The sequence below is a fragment of the Trichosurus vulpecula genome, chromosome 6 (genome assembly GCF_011100635.1).
Source record: "Trichosurus vulpecula isolate mTriVul1 chromosome 6, mTriVul1.pri, whole genome shotgun sequence".
NCBI lineage: Eukaryota > Metazoa > Chordata > Mammalia > Diprotodontia > Phalangeridae > Trichosurus > Trichosurus vulpecula.
In genome coordinates this window covers 69,432,442-69,445,192 of record NC_050578.1, presented here as the reverse complement: position 1 = coordinate 69,445,192, position 12,751 = coordinate 69,432,442, and the positions used below count along the sequence as shown (strand labels likewise).

At 40.8% G+C, this 12,751-nt stretch overlaps 1 protein-coding gene across 4 annotated transcripts in view; it reads right to left on the bottom strand.

The window, feature by feature from the left end:
- KLHL8 (kelch like family member 8) overlaps window positions 1–11,673 on the bottom strand; it is a 39,158-nt gene extending 27,485 nt beyond the window's left edge. The window contains exons 1-3 of one of the 4 annotated variants that reach the window (XM_036763098.1): window positions 11,449–11,620; window positions 7,256–7,377; window positions 399–756 (exon numbers count right to left, since the gene is read on the bottom strand). In XM_036763098.1, coding sequence (XP_036618993.1) covers window positions 399–722 — 324 coding nt within the window. In that variant the 5' untranslated portion in view covers window positions 723–756; window positions 7,256–7,377; window positions 11,449–11,620. Of the gene's footprint in view, window positions 1–398; window positions 757–7,255; window positions 7,378–10,887; window positions 10,909–11,448 lie in introns of those variants that run through there. The other 3 variants (XM_036763097.1, XM_036763096.1, XM_036763099.1) reach the window with 3 other exon arrangements.
- Between the last annotated feature and the right edge of the window lie 1,078 nt (window positions 11,674–12,751).

Below are 12,751 nucleotides of genomic sequence, written 5' to 3'. Positions count from 1 at the left end.
TTCTATCCCAGGAGGTGTAAGGATACCTCCTCTCCTTAGAGTCCTGGGGAAATAAAGGAATAGAAAAAATAAAGAAAAGGCAGAGAAACCCCAAGGTCTGGGTAATGTGTATGAAGCCCTGACTGCCCAGGAACCCTTGCTTAAACGTTCAGTGTTTCAACTGCTCATGGCAAAGAATACTGCTCTGTGAACCAAAACCAAAACAAACAAACAAGAAAAAACATGGGAGTGCCACTGATTTAGCCCTACCAGAGCTCTTACTATGCTGGCATGGCATTCATGAACTTAGGGGTCATCTCCATACCAAGATGAGGCATAAGTGTAGCACAGGGTAACAAAAAACCTTAAGATTTGTCACATAACAAAGTAACAGATGGGAAGAAAAGATGCAATACCACCTTCAGTGTCACATCACAAAGTTCACCATCTTCATAGAATCGTAAGAGTGAACTGTGAAAATCTTTCCAAGCTTCATTGGCTTCAAATGTGTAAGATTCTTCTCCATCACCATCTCTATTTGAGGACCTGTCCTCCTGTTGATGCTGCTGCTGCTGCTGTTTTTTCCCCTTTATCAAATGAGTCTTAGCTGATTCTGGGCGCAAAGACTGTGAAGCCATTGACAATATTCTTCTTTCAATGCTGATTTGTTCGCACATTTCCCATTGATTTAAAAAAATTTGGGGGGTGGGGGAAGAGGAGAGATATAACCTATCAATCTTCATACACCTTTTATGTTCAGTTCAATTTGTCATTTCCCTGTTAGTAGATAAGGGGAAAAAAACCATCATTAGTATTTTATTTTGCTTATTCTCTAGATCTGTAGTAACAACACCCTCCAGTATCAAAATCAAAGCCAACAAAATATCAAGTACCAGGGTAGATGCTCTATACACTTCAGATAATAATGTCAAATTTATTCATACTAATGAATTCTCACCAGAATTAGTCAAATTATCTTGAAGCACAACAAATTAGGTACTTACATGCTGTCATCTGAAAGGAACTGTTCTTGATAAAACCTATGATTTTACATTTATTCTAGTCAGATATTATCCCCAATGATTTAAAAAACATTATTTTATTAGATTTAGTTTAAAATTCAATATTCTTTGTAGCGGTATAGAAAATTTCCAATCATAAAAATCAATTTTCTTAAAAAATAACCTTGCCTCTATTATCAGTTAAAATCATATAGAAGTAGAATTAATACTTATTTTGTTTAGCCCAGACGTAAGAACTAACAACGATAGAACTAACAACGGGTGAAGTTGCAGAGTTGGGTTTAAGTTTGTAAATAAAAATGTCCTATTAATTGGGAGACAATAGACTACTTAAGAAAGGGGTTCTGCCCAATACAAGTCTTCAGGCAATGCTAGATGATGGCTGATCAGGGGCATTACATACAGACTTTGGTTCAGGCACGGGTCAGACACCTACAGATGACCAAGTTCCCAGTGGTATCAAACCGAAATAGGAGGCTACTGATGCATACACAAGGACCCCTTGTGAGCTGCATACTGACTTCATCTTAAAATGTAATATCTACGTTTTTATGTTTTGTTAAATATTTTTCAATTACAAATGAATGTGATTCAGGCTGCACTCGGGAGTGCTGTGGGCCACATGTGGGCCTTGTGTTTGACATTTCTGGTCTATGCTTTCAGAGCTCTCACTATGCTGGCAGGGCTTTCATCTCCATCTCTGTGCCAACATGAGGCATGACAGTAATGCAGGGTAACAGAAAAAGCTTAAGATTATCACATAGCACAAAGTAACAGATGGGAAGAAAACATACAATACAACCTTCAGCATCACCATCTTCATAAAATCAGAGGAGGGAAACTGAAAATCTCTCCAAGCTTCACTGGCTTCCAAAGTATAAGACTCTTCCCCATCACCATCTCTATTTGAGGTGGTGGAGATAAAGTGCTGTTGCACTTTATCTAAGGAAATGCTTTGGCTAATTTTACCATTTGGTAAACTTATTTACAAATCAAGAGTAAAGAAAAACATGAAACTGGGGGCAAAAATTTCACAGCCAAGTTTCAGGTCTCATTTCTCAAATATATAGGGAACTGAGAGCAATTTGGAACTATGCCCAAAGGGTTTTAAAACTGTGCATACATTTTGACTCAGCAATGCCACTACTAGGCCTGTATTCCAAAAAGATCATAAAAATGGGAAAAGGACCTATGAGTACAAAAATATTGATAGCAGCTCATTTTGTGGTGGCAAAGAATTGGAAACTGAGGGGTCACCCATCAACTCTGGAATGGCTGAACAAATTGTGGTAGAATATTATTGGGCTGTAAGAAATGAAGAAGGGGATGGTTTCAGAAAAGCCTAGGAAGACTTATATATGAAATAATGCAAAGTGAAGTCAAGAAAACCAGGTGAACAAAATGTACAAAGTAACAGCAATATTGTAATAATTAACAGTGAAAGACTTAACAACTCTTAAAAATACAATGATCAGTGACAATCGCAAAGGAACACAGAATTGTGAACTATCAATTGGACTGTTTTCCTTGTGCTTGTCTTTTTTTTTTCAAAAGTACTTATCTAATATTAACTCAATAGATACTATTTTTTTGTATAACCTAGAGTTAAAAGCAGCATGCTATTTTTGACTGACAAGACTCACATAACTGTATAATCCATAAAGATCTTCCCTCTGTTGTCAATACCATTTATATATCCTATAGTTATTCAGATCCAGAAACCATAGTAGGCTTTAATAATTGTAAACAGGATAATTATATTAACATACTATTTTCAAGTTAGTACTGTTGTTGATACCAAGTCAATGGCAGAGTCATTCTGCTACTAAATGTAATCCCACCAAGGCAGACGAACAAAATGCTGGTGCTTTTAACATACACTTACAGGCCGCTGACATGGACAATCTCTCCAATGACGTAGATTGCAATCCACCCATGCCTGTCTATCCTATGCAACTCTAATCAGCAACTTCTTATAAATTCACCACACAGGGGACCGCAACATCTCGAGGCCTTCCTCAAGGTCTCCTGATATGGAGATTCCAATGGAGCATGCAAGAAATACATTTCTCAGTTTTGCTGTGAGAAGTTTATTTCTCACTTTTGCTATGTGCTCAGTATAACTTTTGGTTTTTTGTTTTGTTTTTGTTTTTTGGCAGGGCAATTGGGGTTAAGTGACTTGCTCAAGGTCACACAGCTAGTATATGTGTCAAGTGTCTGAGGTGGCATTTGAACTCAGGTCCTCCTGACTCCAGGGCTGGTGCTCTACTCACTGCATCACCTAGCTGCCCCTCAGCACAACTTTTTATGGTTATATATTTCCCTGAAGACTTCTTTCATACCACTTCTACTGAAAAAATGTCATGCGTAATGTGCTACAGTCTGCTCACATCCACCATGTACTCCTCCATTGCCAGCTGGAGGACCCTGAACACCTATTTTTCAGTCTACAGTACAGTATTCCATGACTTAGAGCCATGCATCACACCAGAAGAATGTTGCTTAAAAAGCTGGGATTTTTTGAACAAGGACAATAGTAGGAATAAATCTGAAGAAATCTGATGGTAATAGCCAGTTTCAGGTAACAACTAGTTAAGTGACAATGCCAGGCAGGATTCAAACTGAGGTCTTCTGATTTTAAGTGCTACACTTTCCACTACACCATGCTTCCTTTTAATGATCATCAACACCATCTGAATGAATTATAAAAACTTCACTGAAGAGAAAACAGGCAAAGTGATCACTGATCTTCTCCACCAAGATAGCCTGTTCTAGGCTTTGTCCAGGAAGAAACATTATCAGTTACCATAAATATGCTTTCCTGTCAGTCAGCTGGGGGTCACAACAAAGGTTACCAAACACGTATTTTGTTTGTAAAGGTTTTCCTATGTGTGGGGACAGCTATAATAGAAGATGATAAAACTAGATTTCCAAAGTAAATGCTAGGACTGAAGGGGAGAAGGAGAGACGAGATTTTATATCAGGAGGTTCTACCATACTACTTTCCTACATAGCTTTTAAAATTGAGGCATAATGGACTGCCATTCTAATCCTGACCTTTCCCCTGCCTTTGTTTGTGTCATGCTCTGTGTTTTGTAAAGGCTACTTTCCTTCACCTCTCAACTCCCATTTCCATATTTTGAAGTCCCTCTCCATTCTTCAAGGCCTAAATCGCATACAAGCTTCCTCCCAATGAGACTAGTGTGTATAATATTTGTCTGGCTGGCCAAATGTTTACTTAATTTGAGAAGTAAAGTCAGTGTTCTGGAGTTGAGAACAATTTAAGAACCACTCATTTAAATCTTTCCTCAAATTAATACATAATATCATTCTAGACTCCTCATTCCAACTAACCCAATACATCCAATCTTTGGCCAATCCTGTCATTTCTACCCTCATCCCATCTCTCGTTCTTGTCCCCTTCTTTTCATGTACACAGCCCAAACCCTATTCCAAAGCACTACCTTTTGCACTGGACTATCCAATGGCCTTCTAATTTGTCTCCTCACCTCATCTCCTCATTCCAGATCATCCTCCAAATAGCTGCCAAGGTGATTTCTTCCCCAGGTCTGACCACATGTCAATATAAACTCCTCTGTTTAGCATTTAACTCTTTATAACTTGGCACCTTCTTTTTGTCTATGATTTAATTATACTGGCTTACTTGTAGTTCCTTGAACACAACACTCCATCTCCTGTATCTAAGCTTCCACACTGGCTGGCCTCAATGCCTGGAATGTTCTGCACTTCCCTTTCCCCTGTGTTTCCCTGGCCTCCTTCAAGACTCAGCTCAAACCCCACTTCTGCAAGCCTTTCCTGGTCCCATCAGGTATTAGCGCCTTCACTTCTCAGATTACCTTCAATCTACCTTGTATATTGCTTGTATGTAGCTTATTATTTACATGTTATTTCCTCCATTAGAGGGCAGTTCTGCTTTCTGCCTCTCCATATCCTTAGTGCTTTGCATGATGACTGGCACATAGCAAGCACTTGATAAATGCCTGACTATCCTGATGGCGCTAAAAGCTGGTTCCCAGCGACTCTAGGATTGGGAAAGGCAAGGGGAATTGGAGGGGTATATCAATCTTTAGAGAAACTTTTCCATATACTGGCATCTAGGAGAGACCCTTCACCCTCCTTTGAAGTGTGTACTTAACCAAATGACTCCTTGCCTTGAGCCTCTAAGGGCTCAATACAATAATACTGCATCTTAGGGCCAAACACTCAATAGCTAGTTATCGATGCAGAACCCATTGTGTTCTCTCGGTTCCCACAGCCTTTAGAAAGGTGGGGGAGTGAGCCCAAAGGTCTGAGTAAATTTGGAAGAACCTCTAGAAAAAGAAGGCATCATCCAGACAACTTTTAAAAGGGACTTAGGCCACTTAAATACTCTTTTAAAAGCCCAGATGAGGCTATTAGCAATAGCTGTCATTTATACAACACATTGTAGTTTTACAAAGATTAACTCATTTGATCCTCACAATCACACTGTATGTTAAGACTGGTAAAAACCCCCATCTGACTGATGAGAAAACTGAGGCAGGCTACTATCAAAGTTTTTTCTGCCTCTAAGTCCTTTATTCTTTCCATTCTAACACACTGTAATAGCAATTTAGATGTGAAGATCTTCTGTATTGTTATTATTGCCTTACTGATACACACACTACCTCCAGTTATCAAGAGACGTATAGTAAAGAAAGAGCCAACCTTAATGCCAGAAGACCTGAGTTCAAGTCCAGTTCCTGACAAATACCAATTGTGTGACACTGGTCACTTAACGTCTCAGAGCTCTAAGCAACTTTCTTAAGAATTCAAGTTGCGTAAAAGGTGCCAACTTGCAAGGTGGTAAAGGGAGTTTCCTGAGTGAAGAGTTCTGTATATTAATGCAAACCCAGGTTCAGTCCCCTTTTCTATTCCTATTCCTAGTCAATACTTTCAGAGAGAAGTTTCCATTTGCTTGTATTTGTATTGCCAGCATTTAACAGTGCCTGATACATAATGAGCACTTCATAAATGTTCTGTACACTCTGATACATCATATATGTATTACATAAATGGTACATGTTCTTTGTGGCTGTTATATAGGACTTTTATAAGGTAGGTGAAGAGAAGTGGAAAGAAGAGAAGATCCTAGGAGTCAAGACAGCTGGGTGTGAGGCCTCTTAGGCAAGCTAGTTATCATCTTTGAGCTTTGGTTTCTTCAGTCAAAAGATGAAGGGGTTGGACTAGGTGGTCACTAAGAGACTCCTAACTCTTAGAATCTTAGAGTAACTTGAGCCACTTAAAATTATTATGGAAGCAGGATGGCATAAATGATAAAGAAACAGCCTTGAAGCCAGGAAGCCCTGAACTTTCTAGGTATGTGTTTTCTCATTGAGGAATTCTGCCTTTTGTTTGAGAACGTTAAATTATTTATGAAAAATGACTGGGGCCAGAGAGATTTTCACAGACGGAATGGATCTCTTTCTCTTTGGAGTTTTCTCATTCTCTAAAATGAGATGTTTAGAGTTAGAAGACAATAAATTTGTTTCTGGTAGAGCTGTGCCAAAAAAACTAGAAGAGCAAATTTAGTGTTTCTTTCACATTACACTGGAAAGGAATTATTAACCAGACTGACCCTGGAGAATGTCTAATTTTAGCTCAATTCTTGAATGCCTGTATACTTTTACTCAATAAAAATAAAGGCAGAGAGATAGTAATCTGTAAAACAGAGTTGTTATTTTTCTTAAACAAAAAGCATGTGAAAATAAGATAGGCACAAAATTACTCTGAGATGCTTGAAAGATGATAACTAGTTATAACTTTTTTCACTTAGTCAATTTCAGAAAATTAACTATTCACAAATATTTCTCACAGCAGATCTTAACTGGCAAATTAGGAAAGTTGCATAACAAAACTCATGTTACTGAAAATTTGCATGAAAACGATTTCCTTTTCTCAGAGTCAGAGCACAGTAGAATTTGTATCTAAAATCAAGTCAACAAACATTTATTAAGTGCTTATTATATACCAGGCACTGTGCTAAGTGTTGGGAATACAAGTAAAAAGAAAGCTAGGCTCTGCCATTAATAAATACAAAAGCAAAAAGATTCTCATTCTAACGGGATAAGACAACATAAAAGGGGGATGGAGAGTGAGGAAGGACCCACACACAGGAACATGGAAAATCCTGGAGCCTCAGGAGTGGAGATGGTAGACGAGAAGCATGGCTGGCCTTATAACTTCCTCAACTGGAGGTTCGAAGAGGAACTCACCAATAGAGGAGTAGGCGACCATAGGATCAAAAGGATCTTCCAGGAAGAGAAGGCTGTTTCTAGGCAGTAAGGGTTGAGGCATCTTCCAGGGTGAGAAGATCTTCCAGGTGAAGAAAAAGGTCCTTAGAGTCAAGAGCAGAGGCCAGAAAGGAATGAAGACGTGAGCATGGCTGGCCCAAACCCTTCCTTAAAATGAAGTTCCCATCAGGAACTGACCAATCAACAGGGGTGAAAGAATCTTCTAGGTTGAGAAGGTGACTGTGTCTTAAGTGCCCAATGTAGAAAACTGTAGACTCTTCAGAGTCTATTTCCCTTTACACTATAAGCCTAGGAGGCCAAACACACAGATTTGCAATTTATTCCATATATCTTAAATTCTTGACTTACGTCTCTGAGTACAGTATTCAATGTTAGGTGAAAATGTTTGCCAATTTCCACCCCTTCATCCCCAACACATACTGTCCAATGTTGTCTTGTTGCCCAAACTCATTAACAAAATTGTGACTGGCAACATTTGCCCATTAAATCCTCACTAGGCTTTGTGGATGCTAGCAGTTAACTGATCCAGAAACAAGGGTTGGCCTGAAACCACACAGCTCTATAGCCTAGCAACTTATCCCTAGAGAAATAGATCAGTTTGATACAACAGTTCAGATTTCAGTGATAAAAGCTGAAATTTAACTTAGTTGACATTAAGTCTAAAATTCTCAAATTTCAATTAAGTATATTAAAGAACCTCTAATTTATCAACTATACTATGAAAAATGACCTAATTCATATAAACAAGTTTAAAATTTTTAAAAGAGGAGGAAGAAATATTTCTTGAAGATATGCTGGTCTGTTCTCCATTTAAAACAATACTGAAAGCCATATAATTATCAACTAGTATTTAACATTCACTAGATGCCTCTATATTGCATATCACAGAGATGGGGGATGTTCCTTTTCCTGCAAGGGCTAATAATCTAAAGCTTCCAGTATGAAAAAGGAAGCCCTGTTTGTCCTTTATTATTGCGTTTTCAAATACAGTAGCCTTAGAAAATAAACCACAAGAAAATGTCTAACGCTGGATCAGTCCAGTCATGGTCCTATATGAACATAAACATTACATTATTATTGGGTTATAGATGTTATATTCTAAAATATAACATTTCAATACTAGAAAGAAAGCAGAGAGTAAATGCTCTATGTCATTCATTTAAACAACCATCCCAAGAAAGGGCAATGAAATAGAGAACTTTACTAATGGTCCTTCCAATTCTGTTATTATTAGAACAGGACTGACTCATGTGAACTAAAAAGTCATTGGAATTCTGATAACACACTCACTACAAATACATTTCTTCGATGAAAAAAATTTATCTTTTCCACATTAACATAGACTAACTAAATCCACTGGAAAATGAACTACTAGAGTTTTCCTTTAGAATATATAGTCTATAGAAAGGAAGACAAAATCCCTTCAAGTAGGACTCCATGCATCTTATACAACTTTAACTGTATTAGAAACTAGTATGCACGAGAAATAAGAGATTAAAAACCTTTCACTTCATCTTGATTAATTTCAACAGGTTAATACAGAATAAATAAATTTAAGGAAGCAGACTTACTATATGTAACATGGCAGAAATAAAATCAAATTCAAGTACTGATAAATACAATCATGTATATTATCAACTCTCTCATAAACCTAAGTCTTCATCTTCAAAATAAATGACTTTGTGGTATATCCAAATACAGAAAACCAAAATAAACCTACATCTGGTTTTCCTTAAACATAGAAATCTTGGAATAACTTTTTAAAAGCCCAAATTCATATTCCTATAAGGGTTATACTTAACTGTCATAATAATGACTAAGCTTCTAATACTATATATCTATTAATCAATGATTTAGTTCATAAAGCTCCCTGAGAATGGAACAAATTTTCTCTCAATAAATTCAGCGTCTTAAAATATTTATCTGATATCAGGATACTTAGGTATATCAAGTGCTGAGAGATTAAATTGCCTTAAACATCCAGGATGACCCTAAAGGTAGCTATAGGTAGTTGGCAACATTATAGTGGAATCTATTTTACATCCAATATTCATAGCAATTAGTACATATATTTTTAAATGTAAATTTCAAGGCATGCCTTGTATGAACTGTAAAATGCTAGATAAAAGTGAGTTATTATTACACTAGACTCTGTGACCGACTAAATTTACATCATGAAGTAGTAAGAAGAAAGACTTCCAGTCTAGAGAAGTAGTCAAGAAGCTACCTTGGCTGCCCACACTCTTCCAGGGGTAGGGAATCCTTTGACCTCCAGGGCACATATGACCCTCTAGGTTCTCAAGGGCCCCCCTTTGACTGAATCCAAATTTCACAGAACAAATCCCCTTAATAAAAGGATTTGTTCTGTGAAGTTTACATTCAGTCAAAGGACCACACTTGAAGACCTAGAGGACCACATGTGACCTCGAGACCCCTGGGAGTCTTGGCTATGCCTGGGCCGAGGGGGAAGGATGGTGGGAAAGTATACAAAGTATTGATAAAAAGCAAACTGTTAATGTTAAACAAGTCAACATAAATGAGAGTAAAACAATGAAAAAATTCTATCAGCAGATGCGATTCTCTGCTAAGCTTTTCAAACAGTTGTTTTTAAAATAAAATTCTCTTAAGATAGGCTCACAAGAATGGTGAGGGTCTCGGGTGTTTTATTAAAGGGCATTCAGTTCAGAATTTTAAGATGAAAAACTGCCAAAGACTGAGAGAAGCCAAATACTTGAGGCTTCACAACGCAAAAATACTAGAGAAAAATCGCACTCCTAACTTAACTGGCAGGCAAAATATTGGGGGGGGGGGAAGGCCTTGTTCTCATGAAGCCACAAAATCCTGTGAAGAAACCTAAAAACAAATGTCTTCTGGGTGCTAAGCGCTGAAAACTTATCCCTGGGGTTAGAGAATTACCTAAAAAATATTTCACTATTTCAATATAATGCTTTCACTTGCAATCCCATGTATTTTGTGCATTTTAAAACAATTTGAAAAGGTGTCCATAGGCTTAGTCAGACGGCCAGAGGAATCCACAACACAAAAAGCGGTGGGAGCTATATATTATACATGTAATTGTGCACAAAATAAATTCAAGGTAACTTTTCTTTTAGGAGGAGGTACTGGCAGCTCCAGGAAATTAGGGAAGGTGCACGGTTTGCACCCCTTTCTATCACACAGAGGGCCACACGACGTCCACAAATGTGACTGCATCGCGACTTAAAAGCAGTCGTACCTACGCTGCAGGATTATCACTGAGGATCAGAGGAGATAATACGGTAAAGCCCTCTGAAAACAGCGAAGTGCCAAATAAATGCTAGCTAGGACATGATACAAAGATACCAATTCAATTGTTATCTCTACGCAGACGATCCTGAGATCCGTTTACGCGCCACCAAAGCTCGCCTGACCTCTCCACCTGCCTGCTGGATACTGGACAGCCCGACGGCCACGACAGCCTTAATACATTCACAAGTGAACTTCTCTTCACCTCAGCCCTCTCCTAGGCACTGCGATCTCCCCACTCCCCCCCCCGCTGGAAGCAGGTGTCACGGCCCCTCCCCCCCTCCGAGGCCAGGTCCTGCCTCTTCTACCTTCACCGTCTCCGCTTATCGCTCAAAGGTTTTAAGTCGCGTCTGACCCGGGGCCCCGTTGGGGTCACGATCTGGTTTGCCGTTTCCTTCACTGGCTCACTTTACAGATGAGGAAACTGAGGCGGGCAGGGTGCAGTGACTCGGGCAGGGTCTCGGGGCTGGGCAGCGTCAGTGGTCGGGGCCCCCTCCCCGCTCCCGGAGCAGCCCCAGACGCCGCCAGGCCTCCCGGCAGCTCCAGGCCCCCGGCTCCGGGGGGCGCTCTCGGCTCGCCCCCTCCCCTTCCAGAAGCGTCTCCTCTTTTCCGGACGCTCGACGGACCCCGGAGTCTCCGCGGCGTCCGTCCCGCCTCCCCCAGCGCCCCCGCCCGGCGAGAAAAGTGGGGGATGGGCGGCGAGCCTGCCCGAAGCGGACACGGCCCCCCGCACCCCGCCCCCGCCACCTCCCCGAGGGCCAGGGCGATGGTGGGCGACGGGTCTCCCCTCAGGGGCACAGCGGGGTGCACGGCGCAGGGGGGGAGGACAGTGGAGGGAGGGGGATCAAGCAGACTGGAGGCCTCGTTACCTAGCTTGGTCTGAAATGGGTCCACCCCCCTCCTTCTCCCCGGCTCTTCCACAAGAGGAGCAGCTGCCCCGGGGCCCCGGCTCCGAGCGAGCCGCTCTGGAGCTTCCTGCCGGCGGGTCGAGCTACGACTGGCGGGGGTTGGGGCGGGGAAAGCCTGGGGCGCCTTTAGCGCGCGCCCCGGCAGCTCCGCCCCCCAGTGCCATCACTGCGCATGCGCGGGCGGGCGAGCCTGGGCGGAGATCACCCTGGGAAGTGTAGTTCTGGGTCCTCTGCTCTTCCCTCTCGCAGGGCTGGAGGTGAGCCCGGGGAGGTGAGAGGCACGTGCTGGGCGTGGAGCACAGCTAGGTCCTAACGGCTTCCTCTGCATTTGCCCAAGACTTTCGAGGCTGGACAGTCCACCCCGCCTCATTAATCAACATAGCAACATGCATATATATATATATTACTAGATATGGAGATATGCAACTATATCTACATATCCACATCTATCTGTATGTACATGTGCATTGTGTGTCCAGGGAGGGGCAGCAGAAACAAAAGTAAAACTGTCATTCAGGGAGAGTAAACAACAGTTGAAGAGGGCTGGAGGAGTTATCTGTCATGTTCCCTAGGTAGGCTGTTTCCTGGGTGTGTTTTTAATGTATGTATGATGTATGTTCATTATTAGTATTTTAAAATTATAATTATTACATAAAACACTCAATCTGTGTTAGTCACTGTGCTAAATTCTGGGGATTCAAAGAAAAAAAAAATAAAATCAATCCTTGTCCCAAAGGAGCTTGCAATTCTTGGGGAGACAACAATATACATTTAAGTTTACAAAAATGTATTTGTAGAAGATAATATTGAGTGAAACCAAACCAACGTCTGTGCTGCTTTCTTTCCTTTCTGACACTGCTATCCCCCGGGTGCAGATCCTCATCACCCCAGGCCTGGACTAATGCAATGGACTGCTCATTGGTCAGCCTGCCCCAAGTCTATTTACTCCCATCCTTCCTCCACTCAGTTATCTTTGATCTTTTTAAAGCACAGGTCTCAGCATGTCACCCTCTTATTCAATAAATTCCAGTGGTTCCCTCTTACCTCCAGTATCATTCTCTGTTTTAATTTTATAACCTGGCCCACTTCTACCTTTCCAATCTTTTCACATCTTATTCTGATTCACATACTCCCTGATCCAGTGACACTGGTCTCCCTGATACTCCTTTCACAAGACCCTCCAACTCTGGTTCTACGCATTGTCACTGACTGTCCCCCATGTTTGGAATTCTCTTCCTATCTCTGCCTCCTGATTTAGCTAGCT